The sequence below is a fragment of the Sminthopsis crassicaudata genome, chromosome 4 (genome assembly GCF_048593235.1).
Source record: "Sminthopsis crassicaudata isolate SCR6 chromosome 4, ASM4859323v1, whole genome shotgun sequence".
NCBI lineage: Eukaryota > Metazoa > Chordata > Mammalia > Dasyuromorphia > Dasyuridae > Sminthopsis > Sminthopsis crassicaudata.
In genome coordinates, this window is record NC_133620.1 from 375,127,157 (window position 1) to 375,154,891 (window position 27,735).

The 27,735-nt window shown below is 36.3% G+C and overlaps 1 protein-coding gene across 1 annotated transcript; it reads right to left on the reverse strand.

Moving 5' to 3' along the window:
* Window positions 1-10,793: 10,793 nt before the first annotated feature.
* On the reverse strand, window positions 10,794-11,738 carry LOC141540835 (olfactory receptor 10K1-like). The gene has a single exon (XM_074264778.1). It carries the CDS (start codon window positions 11,736-11,738, stop codon window positions 10,794-10,796), a length of 945 nt encoding a protein of 314 aa, XP_074120879.1.
* Window positions 11,739-27,735: the final 15,997 nt, after the last annotated feature.

Consider the following 27,735-nt stretch of genomic DNA (forward strand, 5'->3'; position numbering starts at 1 on the left):
GATCTATGAGATCTTTTCCAAATCTGAGATTCTGTAGTTCATGAATGACCAAATGCTTAGGAGAAATGGAATAGCAGAGGTAGTATGTAAAGAACTCTATACTGGGAATTAGAAAACTTAAATTAAAATTTACCCTATAATACCTACTTGATGTATGATTTTGGGTAGGTCACTTAACCATTCTAAGCCTCAGTTTACTTATCTGAAAATAGGAGTTTTCTATCCTACTTTTTTCTATTTTGCAGTATGTGTTGGAAGGAAAACATTTTGTGTACGTTAAAATAAAGAATAAAACTGATAATCTGATAAGGCTTCTTAAAACTGAGAAGATTTTCAACTTAGTAGACTCATTGCTAATCATGCCCTTCCAATCTATAAAACTTTAACTTTTTTTCCCTGCAATAATCTGGAAAACCCTGATACAGGACTATGGCCAGTCATAGTCAGATTTTAAGTGTCAGGGAATGAGATAGGAAAATCCACTGAGCCTAAAGTCTTTTCAGAGTTGTCCAAATTTCTTCTGATGCTCTGACTGCTCAATGGAAAGATACTTGCAATCTAAGGGAAAAGGTTTAGGTAGTTATTCCTTTCCCCTCCCAAACTCTTCCCAACTCTGTTCCTTATGCAAGCACACAGTGTCAAACTTATGCAAATATTCACGGTTGAATCTTGAGTTACAACATTGAGTTATTACAAATAAACAAAGAAAAATTGAAGCAAAATTAAACCACATCATAATTTTATCTGACAGAATTTTCAGTATGTCACTTCTAAAGACCCCTATTTCTTAAGGGAAAGAGAAAATATGTATTTTTTCATTTTTTCATTTCATTTTTTAATGCTACTTTTCCTTACATCATTGTGTTCAGTCATGTCTGACTCTTTGTGACCTCATTTGGGTTTCTCTTGGCAAAGATACTGGAATGCTTTGCCATTTCTCCATCCTCCTTGTTCATTTTATAGATGGGGAAATGGAGGTAAATAGAATTAAATGACCTTTCTAGGATTAGATGGTTAGTGTGCATCTGTGGCTGGATTTCAATTCAGGTCTTCCTGAGTTCATGTCCAGGAGCTTTACCCATTGTGCCATCTAGCCACTCATGATTGTACTTAGTTACCTGTTTTAAATACTCTAAGGAATGTGGCTGTTCCATATTCAACAGACATTCACTGGACACTGCTAACAAGACTTCTTGTCTTCTATTTAGCAGAACCAATCAGAACTGTGACAGTGTTGCTCAGGTTCTTCAATGGAAGTAGTATTGAGCATCCTAAGATTTTATAGTGTATCTTTTGAAATCGTTTTCATTTTTCAAAGTACAGCTTAGGTATAGCCTCTCCTGATACTCATGTATCTGTGCTAATCTGGATATAGACTTGAAAGAAAAGTGGAAATTGAAAGGCGGAAAGTACTGCTTTCTTCTCTGGATTCATCTTTGGAATGAAAATTTAATTGGTCATTGCCTTTAATTCTACTCCTGTAGAGAGACTTTTTCTTTCATTCTTTGAGGGTGGGAATGATAAAGGGAATAAATAAGATTATGTGTATTGACAGTTCAGTATTGTCTAAGACAACAAAAATAATACTCTGACTAATTTCTAATTTAGGACACCCACAGATTGGGGTTAATTCTGTCTTCTGAGAGATTTACTAAAATGATAACAAGATTAAAGCCATATGATTCTCTATTTTAAATTAGCTCAATACCCAACCAGGAGAAATTTGAAAAAAGTCCTAACACTTTTTTATTTATGGCTCAAATCCTGGTCCTTTTTTGTATTTCTATATAACAATATAGAATTATTATTTTTTCACTGTTGCAATTTCCCACATCGTCTTGTTTACAAATATTTCAATATATAGACCAATCACAGATAGATTGATAAGATTTATTTTAGCCAGAAAAATAAATTCAGAATGTTTCAGCAAAAATTAAAAAAAGTGACTATTTAAAATTTTGAAAATTTAATAAAAATGAAGTAAAAGAATATTTTGTATGCAAAGTAGGGCAAAAACAAATTTACACAACTGTGAATTTCTTTTACATAGAACTTGGTTTTTCTTTTAAGTACATAATAAATCCAATAGTGTATTTTCAAGTGATCCTGTTTGTCCACGTTTCCTCCTAATCTTCTTTCTGTTCCTTTCTATGCACTAAAAATGTTTCAGTGACACTTCTTCCTTTTATTTATTTATTTTTGGGTGGGTTACTCTTGCCCACTTTTTTTCTCTCACCCATCAACACTGGAAAAAAAAAGAAAAGAAAAAAATGAAGTCCTTATAACAATACACACAATCAAACAGATTGTGTTAAATTATCTGTGTCTGAAAATGTAGGTTGAATTTTATACCTTGAGTCTATCCTCTTTTGGTGAGGGGGTGGGTGGCTTGCTTTATCACTATTCCTCTGGAAATGTGATTGGGCATTGCAGTGATCAGAGTCCCTTAAGTATTTCAAAGTTGTGAGGAAGATGATTTTTCAGAACAGTATAAACCTTAGAACTGGCTTCTTCCCTACTCAGGTACCCAATCTCCCAATCTGAAAGTGAGCAGCAATAACCCCATTCTGGCCACTGAGACATGAGACTTCTGTAGCGTCTGAAGGTAGTGCCCTCAATAACTTGCAGTGCCCTAATGCTTGGCTTCCTTGTCTAGTATCTCACTCAGCTGCCATTTTATTTTCTTCTTTGCTCAAAACACACAATTCCATATCTGTTATCACAAGGAATTACTCCTCCCTTTGCCATAAGGTCTGTTCAAAGACTTCCAGAAGCAGCAGTAGTCCACTTCATCCCTTATCAGGCAGTCAAGCCTACTTCAGAGATTGTGATAGTTTCAGTCCATCCCAGAACAGGAAGAAAATGACTATTCAGAACTTCTCTCAGAAATCCATACAACCAGTTTCTATACACTTCTTATCTGCAGGGGTCATCTCAAAAGCCTATTCTATCTTTTTTAAAATTGGAATTTTATTTTTTCCAATTATATTTAAGAATAGTTTTCAATATTTGTTTTTTATAAGATTTTGAGTTCCAATTTTTTTTCCTCCCCCCCTCCACTATCCCTTCCCTAAGCTGGCAAGCAATCTGGATATAGGTTACATATGTGCAATCATGTTAAACGTATTTTTATGTTGTAAAAGAAGAAACAGAACAGAAAGGAAAAACCATAAAGAAAAACAGTAACAAAAAATGAAAATAGTATACTTCAGTCTGTATTCAGACTCCATAGTTTTTTGTGCTTTTATTTTTTTCTTTCTACATATGGATAGCATTGTCCTTCTTGAATCTTTTGGAATTGTATTGGATCATTGCATTGCTGAGAAGAGCTAAGTCAATCACAATTGATCATCCAACAATGTTGATATTACTGCATTGAGCTCAAATTTGACCTCAGACATTTACTGTGTGACCTAAAACAGGTTCATTTCACCTCTATCTGTCACATTTTCTCAACTGCAAAATGGAAATTGTGATAGTACCTACCTCTCAGAGTTGTTGTGAGGATCAAATGAGATACTATTGTGAAGAGCTTAGCACAGTGCCTGACACATAGTTGCTACTTTAATGCTTTTTTATTTCTTCTTCCTCCAGGACTATATTTATAATTTCAGGTTTTTAGAAAAGCAATCTTCTTTCCATTAGACATGCATGATTCTAGTAACTCATGCTAGTAGAGAAGGGCTAGGTTTGCTCTCTCCACTTTTGTTCAGTGTTCTCATTTAGGACCATGTTTGTTCTTCTCTTCAAGGTTTTACCACTGCTCAAATATCTTTGTCTCTTTCAAAGGTTCTGAAATAAGAACATTTCATCATTCTACTTCCTCTTGACTAATTCTGTGTAGCTTTTTCCTATCCTAGGGTCACATGGTCCCCAATCTCCACATCGTCAACCTGCAAGGCCACTGACTGCCCACAGGACTGCTCTCTGAGGCTGAGGTGTGTGTGGTTCCTGAGATATGTGCCAATTCCCATTTTTCAAGTCCCAGAGAACCAAGTCTATTCTCTGAATTCCAGGCTTTATTCTCTACTCTGTGCTTAATTTCCTTTGGATCTCGTTCTGATCTATTAATCTCTTTTTAGGTTCGGCTCAAAAAATACAGCTGAGATCTACAATAGCCTCATTCAACTTTAGAATTAACTTTAGAGGCTAATCGGATCAATACCCTATTCTGAAGATGAAAGAACTGAAACTCAGTAAATTGAAGTGATTTTCTTAACATCACCCACTTAGTAAATAGTAGAGCTTGAGGTGTGCTACTATTTATCAACTGTATCTCTGGAAAAATATTAATGTTCATTCTTCATTTCTGAAGAAGATCAATCATATCGCCTGTGATATCTTGACTTGTGTATGAATTGTATTTAAGTATGGCAGAGTTTTGCAAAGTTATTAACCTAACTCTCTCTTCCAGAGTCATCTAAGTTCAGTGGCAGGACAAAAGGGAAGATGAAAATGATATATATACAATATATTTTTTTGGGGAGGCAATTGATATATTTAATGACTTGCCTAGAGTCCCACAACTCATAAGTGTTAAGTGTTTGAAGCCACATTTGAACTCAGGTCCTCTAGATTCCAGAGCCAGTGCTCCATTCACTGTTCCATCTAGCTCCCTCCTCTATAATATATATTTTAAGTTTAATCTGCAGTATTAACATAATTATTTTCTCCATCACTTCCTTAAGTCCAGATAATCAACAAAGCAAGTCAAATCCTAATTTATAGTATTTATCTATTTTGAAGCTATAGATGTTCTTACTGAAAACTTAGCAATCAGCTCTCCTGAGTTGGTTTGTCTGGCTACCACATTTCCTTAAGTAGATTCCATAATTTCTGGTTCTAATGCTCTTTCTATCCATTCTATTGCCTTTCACAGTTGTTTCTATGTGTATTCTCCTTTCATTTTGACAGTCTTGGTGCAGTGTAATCATGTTTACCATTCATCTTATATTTATTCTTATGGGGGACCTTCAATAGGGGCTGACTGACAGGACTCCTGACAAAGTGGAAGGCAATGCTGAAGCAGCTCTCTTTACAATTCTTCATGAAATGGAGATGTAATAATACCCAAGGCCTAGACTTATAGAATTCCAAAACTGGAAAGAACTTACCAGTTCCCTAAATTTTACAGAAGAGGAAACTGAAATCTCAGGGAGAGTATATTTTGACTTAAGGTCACACAGGGCATAGGGAGAGAATCATAGAGAAGGGGATTTTTAGATTCATAACTGAAAAAGGACCTCAAGATCATAGAAGGAGAACATGCAGGTTTCTGAACTCCCCTGATGAGGGTGCTTTCACTTTTTCTATCTTTTGTAGCTTCTAGTATTTGGTTTTTTAAGCGATTTTGATTGGGATGGTTTAAGACAAGCTCAGCTTTTCCAGTATAGAGGAGATTCTCATTATTGCAAGGAGATAGCTCTACCTTGACCTCTGTGTACAGAAATTAAAACTAGAAGTTGTGAAAAGTCTTGAGCTTATTTGAATTTTGTGGTGGGAGAGGTTGTAAAGGCTATTGGGAAGATAGAATACTGGAAAGAAGCTATGAATCACGTGGGAACAGGTGAGGCAAGTGTGCAAACAAAAGGCTTCGCTGTCGGTGTTATTGCCAAAATGTAGTGACTAAAGTAATTTTTAAAAAATTACTTTAAGATCCGATCATGTCACTCTCCCCTATTCAATAAACTCCAGTGGCTCCCTATTGCATCCAGATTAAAGTACAAAGTACTTCGTTTGGCATTCAAATCCTTCATGAATATCCTCTCCTTTTAGTCTTCTTGTATCTTATTCCCCACCACATCCTCTTCAATTCAGTTACACGACCTTCTAATCTGTTCCATAAAATGCTCCACCTCTCTCAACCATCCTCATTTTCCCTTGTTCCCTCCTTTACTCTGAAACTGAATTCCCTGACTTTAAGTCCCAAATAAAATCCCACCTTTAATAGGAAGCCTTCCCCTATTTTTCAATTCTAGTCTTCCCTCTTTTAATTATTTCCTATATATTCTGCATACAATTTGCTTTATATATATTTGTATATTATCTCCTCCATTGCATTGTAAGCTCCTTAAGGGCAAGGGTTTTTGGTCTTATTTTGTTCCTCAGTGTTTAGCACAATACCTGGCGCATATTAGGTGCTTAATAAACATTGATAGTTGATTACTTCTAGTGAGCAACATTGAAATGGATCCATCCATTTGAAAAATCACTGAGAATTACAATGTTAGGAATGAATGACATCTTCAATGAAATAACATAAAACCTAAAGAATTACAATAACCAATATTTATATAACACTTTATGATTTGTAAAGTGAATTATCTCATTTAATCCTCTTCAACAACCCACTGGAGGTAGATGCTATTATTTCCATTTTAGAGATCACACAGCTGATAAGTGTTCAAAGCAATATTCAAACTCAAGTCCAGCATTGTCTGTTGTGGATATAGCCAAACCTTAGAGCCTGAGGCAAGTACATACAATAGTGAGTAATGGGGAATAGCACATTTTTTTCCTTAATGAAGCTCCCACCTCAAAGGAGACCTTACTTAGGGCAATACTATGAGTGCCAGGGATTCTATATGTCTTTTTTGGGTTGAGGAAATTGTGGGGAGGAGTACTATTGGAAAGAGGGAAGACATTCTTTGCTGTCAGACAGATGTTCTCCCTGTGTTCTTTGTATCACCAATACCTATCACAATGCCTGGCATATAGTAGGTATTTGTAAATATCTCCTATTGGTAAGCATAGTATGTAATAGGTAGACACTTGGGAAATTTAATTGGTAAAAGTTTAAAAAAATAGTAAATATAATAGATTTGGTGAATATTTGTATTATGCTTTATGCTCTTGAGTGCAATTGGTGGCTACTCTTTTGAAGGATGCCATACATTGAGGTTCTTGTTTTATCTGAGTGAGGTCTGACTACACTGAGAGATTTGTAATAGCTATCTCTCTCATTTATCCCCCCTTGCCCTAAAGTCTTTTTCAAGTCAGGAAGAAACCTCTGATATAGAGGTTTTTCTAGTTACCTACTTCACTAAAAATAATTTCCTTTTTCTTCTTCCATCGGTGACTAATTTTTATCCTTCTGGATTTTCAGTTTCGATTCTGTTGCAGTTTGACAAATACACCTTCTTGTCTCTCTTTACTCTGTCTCTGGGCTTCCTGCAGACTGTTCCAGGAAGTATGGGATAATGGATAGAGCTACTATAGATTTAGACTCAGACAATCTGGGTTAAAATCCTAGCTTTATCATTTAACACCCATGTAACCTTGGTCAAATAATTTATTATTCTGGGTTTTTACTTTTACTTTTAATTTTTTTACCTTCACACAATGTACCCTATTTTTTTTCTCCCCAACAAATTTTGGACTTGGGGGAATATGTTTTCTTTGTGTACTCTTCAGATGGTTAATTAAAGGATTCAGATGGTTAGATGTTTGGATATTTTTTGAATTTTTTGAATTCTTCCAAGAGAGCCTTGTGAGATGGAGATCAACTTATATCAACTTTTAAGGCTTCATCTGGAGGTGTTTTGCCTTTAGTGTCCTCAGGATTTTAAGGTTTATTTTTCCCTGACTCCATAAAAGCTGCCTATGGTCAGAGCTATTTTTTTTTTTTTTTTTTACTATTTTACTCATTTTAAAATGTTGAGTTTTCTTTATTTTTAAAGGGCAAAGGGAAGATTGTCTCCAACTTTTTCTACAGGTGACAGCAGCTTCACACCCGGAGTCAGTGCTGCCAGCTTTCTTCTTGTGCTGGGTGGGTGTGGCCAAATCCCACTTGTTATGCTGGGGTTTAGGGGCTCACTATTTGTCCTCTGTGGTTGAGTTGGAGGTATCACAGTTAGTCTGCTGATTCACTAATTTCTGAACTAGGAAAGAATAACAAACACTGCTGCATTTTGGCTCTACACATCCCATTACATTACCCCAGTCCATGGAAGCCCCCTTTGCCTTTGGTCTCCTTTCTGGGCTGTAATCCCACCCCAATCCCCAATCCCTGACTGACTGAGATAGACCTTTCCTGAAATTATTCCAAAATGTCTTCTGCTGGAAATTTGTTACACTCCAGTTATTTGTGGTTCTGTCACTCTAAAATCCATTCAGAGGCTTGATCTTGGTGTTGATCTGAGGAAAGCCAGGAAGAGCTCAGACAAACACCCATTTACTCTCTACTATGTTAGCTCCACCCCCGGATGTTTGGATCTTTAAGGTACCCCTTTCTCCATCTAATAACTCTCAGTGGCTCCCTATTTCCTCTAGCATCAAGTACAATGTTTGGCATTTAAAGTTCTTCATTGTCTGGCTCCATCTTATTTTTCTAGTCTTCTTCCCAAAAGGAAAATGATCTAGTTTGATTTAATCACATTTAGAAATCTACAAAAGATGAATATTCTTTCATAGTCTGTGATCCAGTGATGTGGGTTTCCTTGTTATTCCTCATTCATGATAATCCATCAACAGACTCCAAGTATTTTCACTGGCTGTGTCCCATGCCTGGAACTCTCCTTCCTTATTTTTACCTCCTAGCTTCCCTGGCTTCTTTCAAGTCTCAGATAAAATCCTACCTTTTAGGTCCTTTCCCTCTGCGACTCCCCACTCTTGCACATAGTTGTTTGCATGTTGTTTCCTCCTCCCTCACATTAGACTGAGCTTCTTGAGAGAAGAGACTTTTTAAAAATTTTTCTGTGTAACTACAGAGCTTGTCACAGTACTTGGCACATTAAGATGCCTTAATAAGTGCTAAGTCAACTGATTCTTATAGTTTTAAATTCTATGATGCTTTACTCCATTAAGATTCATTTCTATTATCCAAGTCCTGCTTCATAATCAGCTTTAATTTGCTTTTAGGAAGCTTTCCTAGCATGATCCCATTGCTCTTCCCCCCCCCCCCCCAGTTTCTCCAAATCAATTGTTTGTGTGTGTGTGTGTGTGTGTGTGTGTATGCGCATGCCCATGTATGTCAATTGGGGTTAAGTTACTTGCCCAGGATCACACAATTAGTAAGTATTAAGTATCTGAGGTTGTATTTGAACACAGTTTCTCCAGATTCTAGAGTTGATGTTCTATCCACTGAGCCAGGTAGCTGCCCTCCCCACCATCAATTTAACATTAATATGTTCTGTGGTCATGCAGCTAGGTGGAGCAGTGGATAGAGCACCACGCTTGAAGTTGGAAGATCAGAGTTCAAATCTTTCCTCAGATACTTCTTAGTTGTGTGACGCTGGACAAGTCACTTAACCCTTCTTTCCTCAGTTTCCTTATCCATAAAATGAGCTGAAGAAGGAAATGGTAAACCATTTCAGTATTGTTTGTTTGCCAAGATAACTCCAAATGGGGTCATATAGAGTCAGACACAACTTAAAAAATAACAAAATGTCCTGGTTCCCTCATCTGGGATGAAACTCTCACAATGGTATAGACTGTGTGTCCTTCTATTTTTGAACTTTAAAACCTGCCATCAGCAAGGAGGACAAAACTAGACATGATGGGATGAGGGATATTTGGCTATAGATTTGAAAGGAATAGCATCTATCCTTAGCTATTCAGAATAAATGGAAATATGTGACTAAACTCTTCCACTTCCTTTTCCCTGGAGGTAATATAGAAATCACTTTTTTTCTGTTTTTGTCCTTTAAGTTCCTTTGGAAGAAGCTCACCTTTTGATGAAAGCCTTACAGACATCTATATAAAAACATTTTCTGAAACCAAGTTTGGAGAAAAATGGGTGGTGACATTATTTAAATTCACACTGGATTAAGACCTGCTTTGAACAGGAGAACTCCACAGCTTATTACACATCTGGAGTCAGTAGAGTTAGTGATGGTGCTGTACTGTTTTGGACAGCGCTTGGTCTAGGGAAAAGGAAGGTTTGGGTAGTGTGTGTGGACCTTTCAAGGTAAGGATATGGCTAGATTGACAGAATATCATGTAGATTTTCACACATGACTTAGGGATAGGAACAGAGAAAAATTCTGGCCTCATACCCAGAAATCCCATTTAAGTGAACTGATCTTTGAAGAAGAGAGAGAGATATATCAGCTTATTAACTTTTAGGCTATTGATCATCCTTAGCTTTTTGGAGGACAGCATCTTTGCCTTTGCACAGGAGCAAGGGGATACCCGGAGATGAGAGCAAAAGAGTTGAAATAGCTAAAGGTAGGGGAAAAGGAAAAGAAAGATGATAGTCATTTAGCCCCAAGAAAAAGAAGGTTAAGGATGACTATTTCTCTCTCTTTATATCTAACACAGGTGATTACAAGGAAACATTGATAATGTAACAGTTTATTTTCACAAAAAAATAAGGAAGAAAGATATGGGGAAAATCCAAAAGGGGAATTGACTAGACTGAAGGAAGAAATGTCCAATATTGGTTGAAGGAAACTACGTTAGAAGTAGCAGGGGGAACGGAAGAATATCTGTCCTTATTAAATGTTCAGAAGTGATTGTATCAGGTTGAGTAATTCTATGTTCTTATCAGTGTAAGCTCCATTTGATGAGAGAGTTTGAGAGGCAGAGGAAAACTTGAATTCTTGCTGTTTTATACTGTGAAAGGGAGAAATAAAATACACATATGAATAAGACACTTTCAATGGGAATGTGATGAGTATGAGAAATTGCAATTCCCATATTTTCTCACTAGGGGAGAAAGGAGAAATAGTCTGTAGTCTTAGAAATTCTTCCAGACAATCAAACATTCTGGAACATTGACCAACCTGCATTGGGGAATTATTTCATCCTCATTCCCTCTTCAGTCTTTATGGGGTTGGACAGAAGGTTTAATATCATTGTTGTATGGAAAAAAATATTCTCCCTAAGATTCTTCTAAGTGCTGACTTGAATTCTTTGTTTCTCAAGCTGTAGATCATGGGATTAAACAATGGGGTAAGGATGGTATAGGAAACAGATATCAGGGTGTCCTGGCTTGAGGTATAGTTGGTCTTGGGCCTTAAATATATGAAGGAGGCACAACCATAGTGGACAGTGACAACAATGAGATGGGAGGCACAGGTGGAGAAGGCCTTGTATCTGCCTACAGAAGAAGAAAACTGGAGGATGGCAAAGATGATGTGGACATAGGAGACAAGGATTAATAGCAGTGGAATGACTAGGACTAATGCACAGAGCATAAAGATGACCATTTGACTGAGATGGGTGTGGTAGGAGGCCACCTTGAGGACAGGGGAGATATCACAAAAGAAATGGAGGAGCTTGTTGGAAGAGTGAAAGGGCAGGTGGAATACAAGAGAGGTGATGATGATGGAGATAGTGAAGCCACAGGAACAGGCCATGGCTACCAGACATAGGCACATCCCAGGGCTCATCAATGTTGTGTAACGAAGAGGATTGCAAATGGCAACATAGCGGTCATAACCCATGGCTGCCAGGAGGAAGGAGTGAGAACAGCCGAGAAAGAGGAAGGTGAACATCTGGATCGCACAGCCCACAAAGGAGATGGTCTTCTTTTGGGACAGGAGATCAACCAGCATCTTAGGCACAATGACAAAGGTGTAGCAGGTCTCAGAACAGGAGAGAACAGCAAGGAAGAAGTACATAGGAGTGTGGAGGGCTCGATCCAGAAAAATGGTGATCAGGATCACAGCATTGGTGCCCAGGGTGAATAGGTAGAGAAGGAGGAACACCACAAACAGAAGCTGTTGTAGCTCAAATAGAGATGAGAAACCAAGAAAGACAAACTCAGTCACAGCTGTCTCATTGGTCCTCTCCATAGAAGAAAGATCTGTCTGCGAGGGTCAGGAAAAGAACAAGAGACAACCTGCAATGAAAAGCCGTGGAAAGATATTAGTGGAATTTCAACAAATACTTATTAAGCACCTACTATGTAAAAGGCATAGTGCCAAATGCTTGGAAAACAAAGTTAGAAACAAAATTTTGCTATTGGATTAATCAGAATTTCCTTCAGCAGAATAAGGGATGAGTCTGAAGAAGTCAGGTGCTCCCAGACACTTAGTCCCAAACCTTAGTTTCCTCTTCAGTATGTTATCTTGCCAATTATCCAAAAAGATGCTGTCTGAATCTGACTTAGCATTTTACTCTCCCAGTCCAGGAATCATGAACCTCCACATTACTTTTCAAGCTATCCATGACACTGCTACCAGAATAAATTTAAACACCAAATTCAGTATGTCACTTCCATGCTAAAGAAATTACAAATCCCTAATTTCAATCTTATGAAGTCTTAATAGGCTCTTAGTACTCTTGATTCATAGCTAGAGAGCTGAAAAGAATCTTAAAGGGGGAAATATGACAAGCATTTATGGAGTCTCTAGCTCTTTAAATATGATCCCTTTATTTTGCTTATAAGGAAACAGACACACAGATGAGAAGTGACTAGGCTAAAGTCATACAAGTACTAAATTGCATAAATGATTAATCCAATTGTTCTGTCTCCAAATCTAAGATTTTTTTTCCTACTGTGCCATAATGCTTCTCCTATTTCTTCCAAATTTAATTTCCCTACTATCCTAATTGGATAGTCTTTTTGGGCTACCTACAGACATCTTTCTCACTCCTCTTGCCGATCCTTTGTCCATGCTATTCCGCCAGATTATAAAGCCTTTCCTCTTAATCCTTCTGTGGGATACAGCTCAAAGGCTTTCTCTTCATTTAGTCCAGTCTACCTAAATACAACTGACAATTTGTTATCCAGCCTCTCAGAGATCTCCAAAGAAGGGGATCCATCACCTTCGGTGGCAACACTTTCCAGTTTTGGAATTTAAGACTTTTACCCTGAGGCCAAGCTTAAATTCACAGATTTCAGGTTAGGATCACATACAAATCATACACAAATTTTGGTGGCTTTTAAAAGTCCTTCCCTACCTTTACAACCTTATTAGACTCTCTTCTACTTCATACACTGTATAGACTAGTCAAAGTGGCCAGCTTATTTTGCACAAATGTTACTCTTGGAATCTTTAGTTTTCTTTAAAGTAGCTAAAGTGCTACATTCTATGTGGGCTCTTTCTTAATACCCAGTGCTGCCAGTGTCTCCCTCCACAATAATCAGTATTTGTTTTTCAAGTATCTTGTGTATGTATATATATGTGTGCATATATATATGATATATGATATATGATATATATATGTATATAAGATATTTATAAATATACACATGTAATGTCTTTCTTGATACAATGTAAGGTCCTTCAAGTCTTAACTAAAATTTCTATTACAAGAAGCCTTTCCTGGACTCCTGTTTAATGCTTTCCCATTGAAATTACCTCCAATTTTTCTTATACTTATCTTGTTTGTATATTGTCCTTTGCATGTGTTATACACGCACGCGCGCACGCACACACACACACACATGTATATATAAACTTTCCAACAGATTGTGCCTTCTCAAAGGCAAAGATTATTTTTGCCTTTTTTGTATCCCTAAAGCCTGGCTTAGTGCTTGGCACATAATAAGTACTTAACAGATACTTGTTGGTTGGTTGCTTGGTTAATTGTCTGGAATTCACTCCTCAAAAGAGGAAAATATTAATCTGTGCTATTGCACCGTTTTCATCAGGCCTGGGCATGGGTAGAAAAGAAGATCTATAAAAAATCTAATCAAATTTTTTTCATGGGTATAATCATACTATTCCATTCATCATCTAGGAAAAATTTTCCTGGGGACTAATTGTGGTCATTTCATTCTGATCATCAAGATGCCAAAATATCCTATAATAATCTTTGGCTGAAGATAACAAGCTACTTCCTCAGTGTGTGTGTGTGTGTGTGTGTGTGTGTGTGTGTGTGTGTGTGTGCTCATCTGGAAATTCCTTTGTAGTATTGCCATGATTCAATTTGTCTCTCTCTACCCTAGAAGCTTTGCTGATGCTTGAGAAACTGTGAATCTGTGTACTAATAGGGAATAGACATCACAGGCCTAATTCCAAATCAATTTCTGTGAGACTCCCCAAATGAAACTTGGATCTGATAACATGATTCCTAAACAGTTTTTTGAAATTGAAGTCCCATTCATAGTCAGGCATCTGGAAATTGAAAATAATGGGTAATTTGGAGTGTTTGGACAATGGATAATTGGATAATGGGAATAATGATAGTTCTATGAGCCTGCTGAGAATTTCCTTTCCCAGCTGTATATTTATTTGCATGTTTGATATTGTAACTACTTGAATTTTCCTCTTATGTTTTTGTTCTTTGCCAGACTGGATAACCTCTCCAAATTGCTCTGGGAAAAAATGCCAAGCTACTAAGCACTGTTTCTAGGGGAACCTAGCATAACCCTCTTGTCTTTTATTCAAATTGGGCAAATGTTTAATCAGTCAGTCAATTAACAAATATTTATTAAGGGTTTACTATGTGATAGATCCTAGGCTAAGCACTAGGAAAACAGAGAAAAAACAAAAACAATTTCTGCCATCAAAGATCTTATAAACAAATAAATATACTTAAGATAATAGAGAAGAGAGCTCAGAGCTCAACTTAAAGCCAGGTCTCTAATTCCAGGCCTCATTTTTCACTACCTTACATCATATTGATCAACATAAAAGAATTGTTCTATTTTCCTCCTGTACCTATAATAGTAACAAATATAAAAAAGCATGTATAAACATGTACACTCATACACTTACTAATGCATAACCAAATTTTACTCACTAATTTTTCCCCCTTTGTAACTTTTTTTCTTTGTCCTTGGCTACCTCACAGGACTATGAGGAGCAAATTATCTTTCTTTGAATTCACCTTGCAGACTCTAAATTGCTCTACACATCCATGGAATAATTTTTTTTTATATAAACTCTAAAACTCAATCACTTTCTTAAAGAAATTGAATTTTCATTCATCAGTGTATCACATGTCTGTATCCTAGAGCAGCATGAAAGAGGAAATCTCACATTTTTTTCTGTCAATGAATTTTCCTGGAAAGACAAATAACTTTTGGAAAATATTTTTGATTCAGCTAGGGGGTAGGAATAGCATATCTTTCTGGTGTCTCCCTGAACTTAATTTTTTATGTGGGTGAGTGGGCTGTCAGAACAGTAGAGAAAGAATCATTGCTTTCAACATGGATAAATCAGAGGGAAGATTAGCCCCAATTTATACCTCTAAAATGGGACCAGATTGATATTGATAAAGTTAATATATACATATTATATACATAATTCTCCTTTTTTTTCCTCCTGCATGAAGAGCTTAACAGAAACATTGTACACTGAAAGTGAAAAACAGCTTAGGGATCACACACACTGCCATTTTCACTTATAATAAAGAGGTGAAATTAGTATGATTATTAATAGTATATAGAAAGAAAATTTAGCAAAGGATTAGATTGCTGGATATGGAGTCCAAAAAAAATGTAGATTCAAGTGTTGCACCTAATATTCATGAATTGTGTGACCCTGGTCAAGTAATTTAACCTCTATGTTTAAAGCAATTTCTTAAAACTTAGTGAAGTCACTAGACAGATTAAAATTTGGAGGGAGATCCTAAGCTCACAAATCAAGGATCTTTTACACATTTACATATAATATAGAAATTTGATTCAATAGAAATAGAAACTTTTTAGATGAAGAAATTGAGTCTCAGAGAAGGAAAGTGACTTGTAGAAAATCCATGAAGACAGGAGGAGGAATTCCCCGTTTTCCCTTTAGAAGGAGTGCTGTTTGTCCTTTCTACATGCAGATGAACTTTCATATCACTCTATACCATTAGTCATTTGGGAGAAGTTATGACAACAGTTTTAATAAATATATGGTATCAATATTATATGATACTTTCTGTCTGTGGACTTGTTGTCTATGTTTTTGTTTTGATCCTGTTTGCCACCTATATGTCTATGCCTCTCCATGTGTGCACTTCAGACTTCAAAGGTCAGGGATCATGTCCATGTAATCAATTAACTGGCTAGCAGTCCTGAACATCTACAAAAAATCCAGTCCAAATGTCAATGAGAGCCCAATTAATACATCTCTTTGTGAAGATATGTGCTTAATTGAGATGCTTTATTTATTTATTTGTTTATTAATTAATAATGGTAGTATTGAGGGACTAATTGAATCTTATCAGGGAAAAAGTGGATTAACCTAGACATAGGATGTGTCTACACAAAATTACATAGAACAGATAATGATTAAGCTGATTTAAGACATAGAAAGAATTTTTCTGGGTAATCTGGGCAAAATCCCCCACACTTTTGAATTTATTTGGATGCAGACTAGTTAGATCCTGAGAACTGAGAGCTTGACTGGTATTATTACCCCTTTCTTAGCACTTCACAATTATGTATGTTAGCTCCTTCAAGCTTACCTCTTACTTAGAGTTGAAAAGACTGGTTCCTCCGTAGGCTGAGTGATATCACCCTAAGCTAATGTCCATCATTTATATTCTAGATTTCATAGATGTCCTGTTTAGAGCTGATTTTTTCACTGCCTGAGTTGGTTTCTGGATCATTTTCCCCTTCCTTGTTTCACCAAAGAGATGGACTACAGAACTCTTTGCTGAGAGTAGCAAAAGAATGGGATTCAAGTTAATAAAATGATTGTGAACATCAAGGGTGGGGCAGAGGGAACCAGCCTTGGCCCACAGGGAGAAATAAGACAATAACCTAGGCATTAGCTTACCCAGTCTCCACCCTCCATCTGGCACCTCATTCCCTCTGGCCAAAGACCCCACCAAGCCTTGGGGCTGACAATGACCGTTGGGGCCTAAGCTTTTATTATTATTGATCTGTAGCTGGTAGCACTTTCATTGGTCTCCCATGGCAGCATTTGCCATGGAGATGACACACTGGGTATAATTAAAAGACAAGTTTATTATGGAAAATAGAGGAAAGTCACCAAATGCTAGGTCTAGGGAGCAGGAGCCTCTGAAAACAGTTCCTAGAACGATGTAACAAAATCAATTTGTCTAGGATTATGCAATGTTCAATTATCTATGATGATGGGTGGGCAAAAGAGAAACTGAAATGTATTAGGTAATCTAGGAAAAATACATTTCTTTTTGTTTTAGGAAGCTCTTTTAAGCTTTTGCATCTATTCTGTTCTCTCTAATCATTCAGCTGTCTAGCTAATTCAGGCTCTCATCACCTCTCATCAGGACTAATGTAAAAGTCACTTAATTAGGTGCCAAATCTCTCCCCACTCCAATCCATTCTACATATGTCTGCCAAAGTTATTTTCCTGAAGTATATACAGATATTTGGCTATGTAATTCTTCTATTCAATGAATTCCAGAAGCTCTTTATTCTAGGATGTAGTATAAACTTATTTTTTAATGCTCCTTTCCCAGGTATATATTCTACTGCTTGGGTTAGATCTTTCTTGATTTTATAGTCAGCGCTCTTTTTTGCTGCCAGAGGTCTCATTCCTTGAATCTACTTTCTGACTTAAATCTCATCTTTCTGTAACTATTTTTCTGGATAGTATGTTTTTGCTTCCTACCTTAAACTATTTTATTTAATAAACTACTTCCTGCTAGATGTAGTCCTTCTGGGAAAGTAGCTCTGCTTTTGGATATCATGGTTAGTTGGATGAGGGAAAAATGAAAATTTATCCCTTCTTCTACATTCTTACAGAGGATCTAGGATCATATGCCCCTAAATTGCCACCAGCTTCAAGAACTTTAAACTCTTGAATTGCTCAATATATCTCTTCCAGTTTCTTTTCCAATTCTATCAGAGGACTTCTTCTTAAACAGATAGCAGAGTTTAGGTGTATCTTTGTATTTTGCTATTAATTAATCAAATGCCTTATTAGTTAACATATCTGTTCTCTGCCCCTTACTTTTTGTGATTACATGAATTATCTTTTCCTTTAGTATAATAGTAATTGATGGGCAAAAAATCTTTTAAGGTTTGCAAAATGCCTGCCTCACAACAATCTTGGGAAGTATGAAGTAGATAGTAATGAGACTTAAACAAGGGAGAGTTTGAAAGAAACCCCCTTTTTGCCATTATTCCTTTCATCTGCAAGCTCTTCCTGTTACTCATTCTATATCAGGAATGGTTAGTATCATCTTAAAGAAGGATGCAAATCCCTTGTCAAAAGGCTACTTCCCCTTCTTCTAAATGCTCTAAACTTTCTAGTTTTCTGTACTTAGGAATGTAAATAGTTTAAAAGTCATATATTTCTACATCTTGTTGCTGCAATTGGGAAGGAGAGTCAAGAATCAATGGATTTAGTGAGATATATAATAAAGAATTAAAATTTTTAGCCAATATTTTTAACAAGAAGTTGAAAGCAATTATTACCAAGGGGAGGGGTGGGAAGAGCAGAATGGACCAAGAAACCCAGCATTGTAGATAAGCAAATACTTATTTTGAAATGATCAATACAAATTTTTTTTTTTTGTAAACTTACAAATCAATAAAAATTTATTAAGTGCCTATTACATGCAAAACATCATACTTCATACAGGGGATAGAAACAAACAATCCCTATCCTCAAATAGCTTCTCTTCTATTGGGGAGATACAATGTACATGTAGAGAGGGAGAAAGAAGATGATTAGGCAAAGTTTCATGGAAGATATCCCATTGAAGTGATGAGAGTTAGGAAAGGGGGAACCCATTTTGGATCAGCGCAAGGATAGTCCAATGATGGCACAGAGTCCCCTGTAAAGGAATTTACAGGTCCGAAAACCTAGATTGATAAAAAAGGTTTATTTGGGGTTTGGAAGTAAGAGTAAAGGTAAAAAGACACCAGGGCTAGAGGTGGTCACCGGGCAGACAGGAACCCTTACATGGCTGGAAGGATACCATGTTTCGGGGGGAACTCCTGCAAAGAGACTGGGCCCCAGAGGTCCCTTTTTATAATCTTGAAGGGGGGTGTAGTCCCAGGCTCCTGGCTGGTTTTCAGCCAGGGTCAACATTGAATAGAAATCAATGAGTTTTTTAGATAAAGAAGAAACTGTTTGTGGGGGTTGGGAAAATCCAAGTTAGCTCAGATCCGGTGGGGGCTGGCAAAATCCCAGATATCATTGGAATTAAAAAGGGTGCTTTTTGACCAGGATTTGTGAATCAAAAGATCCTAGCTTAAAGGGACCTCAACCCTCATCAGAAGCATTGAAGCATAAGATCATAATAATAGCTTGAGCACATTACACAAATAATCTTTTTTGATTCTCATAACAACTCTGGGATATAGATGGCCATTATTGTCACCCTTTTACACATGAAGAAACTGAGGCAGATCTAGGTTAAAGTACTTTCCCAGCATCACACAGGTATTAAGTTTCTGAGACTAGATCTGACTTCAGAACTTGCTGATTCCAGCTTACTCTAATGGTGACATCTTAATAACCTAAACAAAACCCAACCTTCTAAAAGGCAGAGATGATGAAATAGTGCTTTCTAGTCAGGGAGAATGGCCTATGTGAATGTCTGAAGATGAGAGACAGAATATTGAATTTAGATAACATTTGTAGTCCAATTTCGTTAAAACATGAAGAGCATGAAAAGAAGTAATTTGAAATAAAGATAGTAAGGTAAATTATATAGGTCCTAAATGCTAGGCTGAGGAATTTTTTTCTTTTATCTTAGAAGCAATAAATCACTGAAAGTTTTTCATTAGGTTGGAGAAACAGAGCTGTATTTTTGGAACAGAAATTTTGCAAATGTGTAAGGAATAAAGTGACTATTGCCAGGATATGCATGTGTGAGTGTATATATATATATATATATATATATATACACATATGAATTCAAACACACTTCATAGATACCAGAGCCAGCAGTTATTTGCTGTAATCCTGCTCTAACACCCCTTCCTTCTCCTTCTCAATTTCCATTGGAGGAGACCCTTCAGGGATCTAACATGACCTTACATTTCTACTAAATATATTGCTTAATATGTCCTCCCATCCCTGAACATGCATCCCATGTTATGTTAATGAAGCCTAAACTCCTCCTGGGGAGAAGTTAATATTAATAAGGCTAATTAGGAATGCACAGTAGCAAGAGCACTGTGACACAAAGTTTGAATCCAGGGGGTTTGAGTGTCTTTCATGTCTTGTGGTCTTTGAATTACCGATGGATCACAGCCTAGGGTCCACTCCAAACTATATGTCTAGCTAAGAAATGTGAAGCAATTAAAATATCTTATCTATTACTCCTCAATTTCCCCCTGCAAAACCCCCATCCTCACTTTTTAATTTCTATTTTTGTAAAATGTCTTAATTGTCTACTTCCCTAAATCACAGTCTTTCTTATCTCTGTCTTTTTTCCAATTTACAGCCTTGTAGGCTATTATTTTCTTAGTTAAGACCCAAAGTTTCAGTATTTAAAGCCTTCTTAAATTTTCTCTAATTTCTAGACTCTTTGAGATTAATCTACGGTTTTATTTTTTTTAATTTTATTTTATAATTATAACATTTTTTGACAGTACATATGCATGGGTAATTTTTTACAACATTATCCCTTGCACTTACTTCTATTCAGATTTTTTCCCTTCCTCCCCCAACCCCCTCCCCCAGATGGCAAGCAGTCTTATATATGTTAAATATATTACAGTATAATTTAGATACAATATATGTGTGTAGAACCGAATTTTTTGTTGCACAGGAAGAATTGGATTCAGAAGGTAAAAATAACAGTTTACATTCATTTCCCAGTGTTCCTTTTCTGGATGTAGCTGGTTCTGTCCATCATTAATCAATTGGAATTGGATTAGTTCTTCTCTATGCTGAAGAAATCCACTTCCATCAGCATACATCCTCGTACAGTATCATTGTTGAAGTGTATAATGATCTTCTGGTTCTGCTCGTTTCACTCAGCATCAGTTGATGTAAGTCTCTCCAAGCCTCTCTGTATTTCTCCTGTTGGTCATTTCTTATAGAACAATAATATTCCATAACATTCATATACCATAGTTTACCCAACCATTCTCCAATTGATGGACATCCATTCATCTTCCAGCTTCTAGCCACTATGAAAAGGGCTGCCACAAACATTTTGGCACATACAGGACCCTTTCCCTTCTCTAGTAGTTCCTTGGGGTATAAGCCCAGTAGTAGTATGGCTGGGTCAAAGGGTATGCACATTTTGATAACTTTTTGGGCATAATTACAGATTGCTCTCCAGAATGGTTGGATTCTTTCACAACTCCACCAACAATGCATCAGTGTCCCAGTTTTCCCACAGCCCCTCCAACATTCATCGTTATTTGTTCCTGTCATCTTAGCCAATCTGACAGGTGTGTAATGATATCTCAGAGTTGTCTTAATTTGCATTTCTCTGATCAATAGTGATTTGGAACACTCTTTCATATGAGTGGAAATAGTTTTAATTTCATCATCTGAAAATTGTCTGTTCATATCCTTTGACCATTTATCAATTGGAGAATGGCTTGATTTCTTATAAATTAAAGTCAATTCTCTGTATATTTTGGAGATGAGGCCTTTATCAGAACCTTTAACTGTAAAAATTTTTTCCCAATTTGTTACTTCCCTTCTAATCTTGTTTGCATTAGTTTTGTTTGTGCAGAAACTTTTTAATTTGGTGTAATCAAAATGTTCTATTTTGTGATCAATAATGGTCTCTAGTTCTCCCTTGGACACAAACTCCTTCCTCCTCCACAAGTCTGAGAGGTAAACCATCCCATGTTCCTCCAATTTATTTATGATTTCGTTCTTTATGCCTAAATCTTGGACCCATTTTGATCTAATCTTAGTATGTGGTGTTAAATGTGGGTCCATGCCTAGTTTCTGCCATACTAATTTCCAGTTTTCCCAGCAGTTTTTGTCAAATAATGAATTCTTATCCCAAAATTTGGGATCTTTGGGTTTGTCAAAGATTAGATTGCTATTTTTATTCACTATCTTGTCCTGTGAACCTAACCTATACCACTGATCAACTAGTCTATTTCTTAGCCAATACCAAATGGTTTTGGTGACTGTTGCTTTATAATATAGCTTTAAATCAGGTACACTTAGACCACCTTCCTCTGACTTTTTTTTCATTAGTTCCCTTGCAATTCTCGACCTTTTATTCTTCCATATGAATTTTGTTGTTATTTTTTCTAGGTCATTAAAATAGTTTCTTGGGAGTCTGATTGGTATAGCACTAAATAAATAGATTAGTTTGGGGAGTATTGTCATCTTTATTATATTCGCTCGGCCTATCCAAGAACATTGAATGTCTTTCCAATTATTTAAATCTGACTTTATTTTTGTGGCAAGTGTTTTGTAATTTTGCTCATATAATTCCTGACTCTCCTTTGGTAGATATATTCCCAAATATTTGATACTATCGACTGTTATTTTGAATGGAATTTCTCTTTGTATCTCTTGCTGTTGGATTGTGTTGGTAATGTATAAAAATCCTGAGGATTTATGTGGATTTATTTTGTATCCTGCGACTTTGCTAAAATTCTAAAATTTGCTCCTTCATCTCTTCCTTTAGAATAACATTTTTTAAAGCCATTTGGATTAAATTGTAGGTATGAATTGTATCTTTGGAAACTGAGTTTGGTCTGGAACCAAAGGGTAAAATGTCACAAAGACAATTGTAGTGTTCACCTAATTGCTCTCCTACTAATTTCCACTCATCTGGATCCAATTCTTTTTCCAGAGAGAAACAAGGATATATGACCTTCACAGTTCTTAAAAGTTCAGTAATCTCTTCCAAAATTATAATCAATCCTTGGCTTTTCATAACCTCGATGATGCTCTCTAAACATTTTCCTTGAACAGAAGGTGTTTGCCCCATTTCACTATAAGAGAATCCTGGTTTAGCCCTTAACAAGTTCCTTATTTATCTATTAGCACGCTCACTTAATCTTTAACAAAGTTTCCTCGTTACTCACGGTTTTGGGTTAGAGAGACTGAGATCTGGATGGGAGGCTTTTCCACTGGAATCAGGACCGTGTCTGTCCCTGTTCGGGCACCAAATTGCGAAGGTCTGGTCTAGCTCCTTTTGTCAGGATAAGCAAAAGTCCTTGCCCCACGTTCTTGCCCCACCTCAGCCAATGAGCCTGCTCCTTCCTTCAAGTCAACCTGAGTTCTCACCTTGTAATTGTCCAACCTGAATTCTCACCTTGTCACTATCCAGACAACTCGAGTTCTCACTTAGTAATCCTAACAGACTTTGAGCTTATTTTCTTCCCTCATCAGAAAAAATCCCAAATTATTATTATCAGGCATAACCAAGTCCCAGTGAGTGATTGTGAGTATGGAATTTTTTATCTATTCCTCAAAATCTCTGATCATCTTTAAATAATCTTTGAGATATTGATTAGCATATCTGCAGAGGGGACCCAAGAACTCTGAAAATTCTTGAAGGAGAATATCTCCTTCAATTCTGGCTCAATAGCCCAAGTCCTTTTTTTTTTTCTTTCTCTTAAATGAATTTAAGTTTTAACTTCTTTTTTTATTTTTTTCCCTTTTTAAAAAAAATTTATAATTATAACATTTTCTTTGGCAGTACATATGCATAGGTAATTTTTTTTTTTACAACATTATCCCTTGTACTCCCTTCTATTCCGAGTTTTTCTCCTCCTTCCTTCCACCCCCTCCCTTGGATGGCAGGCATTCCCATACATATTAAATATCTTATAGTGTATCTTAAGTACAATATATATGTGCAGAACTGAATTTTGTTGTTGTTGTTGTTGCAAAGGAAGGATTGTATTCACAAGGTAAAAATAATCTGGAAAGAGAAACAAAACAAAACAAAATGCTCACAGTTTACACCCATTCCTTTTCTGGATGTAGCTGATTCTGTCCATCATTGATCAATTGGAATTGGATTAGCTCTTCTCTATGTTGAAGATATCCACTTCCATCAGAATACATCCTCATACAGTATCATTGTTGAAGTGTATAATGATCTCCTGGTTCTGCTCGTTTCACTCAGCATCAGTTCATGTAAGTCTCTCCAAGCCTCTCTGCATTCCTCCTGTTGGTCATTTCTTACAGAACAATAATATTCCATAACATTCATATACCATAATTTACCCAACCATTCTCCAATTGATGGGCATCCATTCATTTTCCAGTTTCCAGCCACTACAAAAAGGGCTTCCACAAACATTTTGGCATATACAGGTCTCTTTCCCTTCTTTAGTATTTCCTTGGGATATAAGCCCAGTAGTAGTACGGCTGGATCAAAGGGTATGCACATTTTGATAACTTTTTGGGCATAATTCCAGATTGCTCTCCAGAATGGTTGGATTCTTTCACAATTCCACCAACAATGCATCAGTGTCCCAGTTTTCCCACATCCCCTCCAACATTCATAGTTATTTGTTCCTGTCATCTTAGCCAATCTGACAGGTGTGTAATGATATCTCAGAGTTGTCTTAATTTGCATTTCTCTGATCAATAGTGATTTGGAACACTCTTTCATATGAGTGGAAATAGTTTTAATTTCATCATCTGAAAATTGTCTGTTCATATCCTTTGACCATTTATCAATTGGAGAATGGCATGATTTCTTATAAATTAAAGTCAATTCTCTGTATATTTTGGAAATGAGGCCTTTATTAAAGGCCTTTAAACCTTTAACTGTAAAAATGTTTTCCCAATTTGTTACTTCCCTTCTAATCTTGTTTGCATTAGTTTTGTTTGTGCAGAAACTTTTAATTTGATGTAATCAAAATTTTCTATTTTGTGATCAATAATGGAGTCTACTTCTCCCTTGGACACAAACTCCTTCCTCCTCCACAAGTCCGACAGGTAAACTATCCTATGTTCCTCTAATTTATTTATGATTTCGTTCTTTATGCCTAAATGTTGGACCCATTTTGATCTTATCTTAGTATGTGGTGTTAAATGTGGGTCCATGTCTAGTTTCTGCCATACTAATTTCCAGTTTTCTCAGCAGTTTTTGTCAAATAATGAATTCTTATCCCAAAATTCAGGATCTTTGGGTTTGTCAAACACTAGATTGCTATTTTTATTCACTATCTTGCCCTGTGAACCTAATCTATGCCACTGATCAACTAGTCTATTTCTTAGCCAATACCAAATGGTTTTGCTGACTGTTGCCTTATAATACAGTTCTAGATCAGGTACAGCTAGACCACCTTCATTTAATTTTTTTTTCATTACTTCCCTTGAAATTCTTGACCTTTTGTTGTTCCATATGAATTCTGTTGTTATTTTTCTAGGTCATTAAAATAATTTCTTGGGAGTCTGATTGGTATAGCACTAAATAAATAGATTATTTTAGGGAGTATTGTCATCTTAATTATATTCGCTCAACCTATCCAAGAGCACTCAATGTCTTTCCAATTATGTAAATCTGACTTTATTTTTGTGGCAAGTGTTTTGTAATTTTGCTCATATAATTCCTGACTCTCCTTTGGTAGATATATTCCCAAATATTTTATACTATCGACTGTTAGTTTGAATGGGATTTCTCTTTGTATCTCTTGCTCTTGGATTGTGTTGGTAATGTATAAAAATTCTGAGGATTTATGTGGATTTATTTTGTATCCTGCAACTTTGCTAAAGTTATGAATTATGTCTAATAGCTTTTTAGCAGAGTCTTTGGGGTTCTCTAAGTATACCATCATGTCATCTGCAAAGATTGATAATTTGATTTCCTCATTTCCTACTCTAATTCCTTGAATCTCTTTCTCGGCTCTTATTGCCGAGGCTAGCGTTTCTAGTACTATATTGAATAGTAATGGTGATAGTGGGCAACCTTGTTTCACTCCTGATCTTACAGGGAAAGGTTCTAGTTTATCATCTTTACATATGATGTTTACTGAAGGTTTTAAATATATGCTCCTTATTATTTTAAGGAATAGTCCATTTATTCCTATACTCTCAAGCGTTTTTAGTAGGAATGGATGTTGGATTTTATCAAATGCTTTTTCTGCATGTCTTGAGATGATCATATGGTTTTTATTAATTTGATTATTAATATGGTCAATTATACTTATAATTTTCTTAATATTAAACCAGCCCTGCATTCCTGGTATAAATCCCACTTGGTCATAGTGTATTATCCTGGGCATGATTTTCTGAAGTCTATTTGCTAATAACTTATTTAAGATTTTAGCATCAATATTCATTAAGGAAATTGGTCTATAGTTTTCTTTCTCAGTTTTAGATCTACCTGGTTTAGGTATCAGTACCATGTCTGTGTCATAGAAGGAATTTGGTAGGACTCCTTCAATCCCTATTTTTTCAAATAGTTTATATAGCATTGGAGTTAGTTGTTCTTTAAATGTTTGGTAGAATTCACATGTAAATCCATCTGGTCCTGGGGACTTTTTCTTAGGAAGTTGATTAATAGCTTGTTCTATTTCTTTTTCCGAGATGGGACTATTTAGACTACTTATTTCTTCCTCTGTTAATCTGGGAAAGGTATATTTTTGAAGGGCCTGGAACATGATATTCAGAAAGGTTAAGGAACTTGGTATGCAGCCAAAAATAACTTACCCAGCAAAAATGAGCATCGTTTTCCAGGGAAGAAGATGGACATTTAACGAAATAAATGAATTCCATCTATTCTTGATGAAAAAAACAGACCTACATAAAAGGTTTGATCTTCAAATACAGAATTCAAGAGATTTCTAAAAAGTAAAAAGAAATCTTGAGAACTATACTTCTGCCATAAAAATATGTAAAGAACATAGTATATTTTGTTCTAGAAACTAGTGGTGGAAAGGAAATTATATCATAAAAAAGGGTAAAGTGGTGGTACTACATCTCATGAAGAGGCAAAGGTAACTAACCTATTATATCTGAGAGAAAGAAAGGAGGGAGATGAACATAGTGTGTATCAATAGACATATTTGATTTATGGTGAAACTTCTTCCACATCATTGAAAAGTAGGTGGGAAGGAGTAAGCTAAGGGGAAGGGAATACAGAAATTGTGAGGAAAAGGGGTAAAATAAGGGGAGGAACTTTAAGGTAGGGGAGGGATCCTAAAAAGGGAGGGCTGTGAAAAGCAAGTGGTGTTCACAAGTTTAATACTGGGTACGGGGGTAAGAGGGAAGGAAAGGGGAAAAACATAAGTAGGGGTTAATAGAATGGCAAGCAATATAGAATTAGTCATTCTAACCATAAATGTGAATGGGGCAAACTGCCTCATAAAGAGGAAGCAGTTAGCAGACTGGATTAAAAGTCAGAATCCTACTATATGTTGTTTATAGGAAACACATCTGAAACAGGGTGAGACATTCAAACTAAAAGTAAAAGGGTGGAGCAGAATCTACTATGCTTCAGGCAAAGCCAAAAAAGCAGGGGTAGCCATCCTCATCTCAGATCAAGCAAAAACAAAAAAGTTTTAACTTCTTGAGGGGAGAATGAAGCAGGTTGTGGTCCCTTTAAGAAAAGGAATTTGTAATTCCTTTCAGATTGATTCGTGATTCAGATTACTCCCAGCCCCTCCTGGCTGATGCATTATCAGTTCAGGAAGCCTACACCTTTGATTCACAAATCCTGGTCAAAAGCACCCCTTTGAATTCCAATAGGAGATCCGGGCTTATCCCAGCCCCCATCAGATCTGAGCCAACTTGGGACTCCACTCACGGGCCCCATTTAGCTAAATCTCTCATTTTAAAAGGAGCCAAACTAAAATCCTCTCTTTGCAGAAGTTCCAAACATGCCAGCACCATACTTGGCACCCAAAGGAGCTTCTGTCCACTGGAATACTCTTTTTCCAGTGCCCTCTTCTCTTTACCCTCATCTATTTCCTTAACCAGACTTTAACTTTACTTCCAATCCCCATAATAAACCTCTTTTATCAATTTATTGTTTATTATTAATAATTGCTTAATTATTAATAATTATTAACATTGTTTA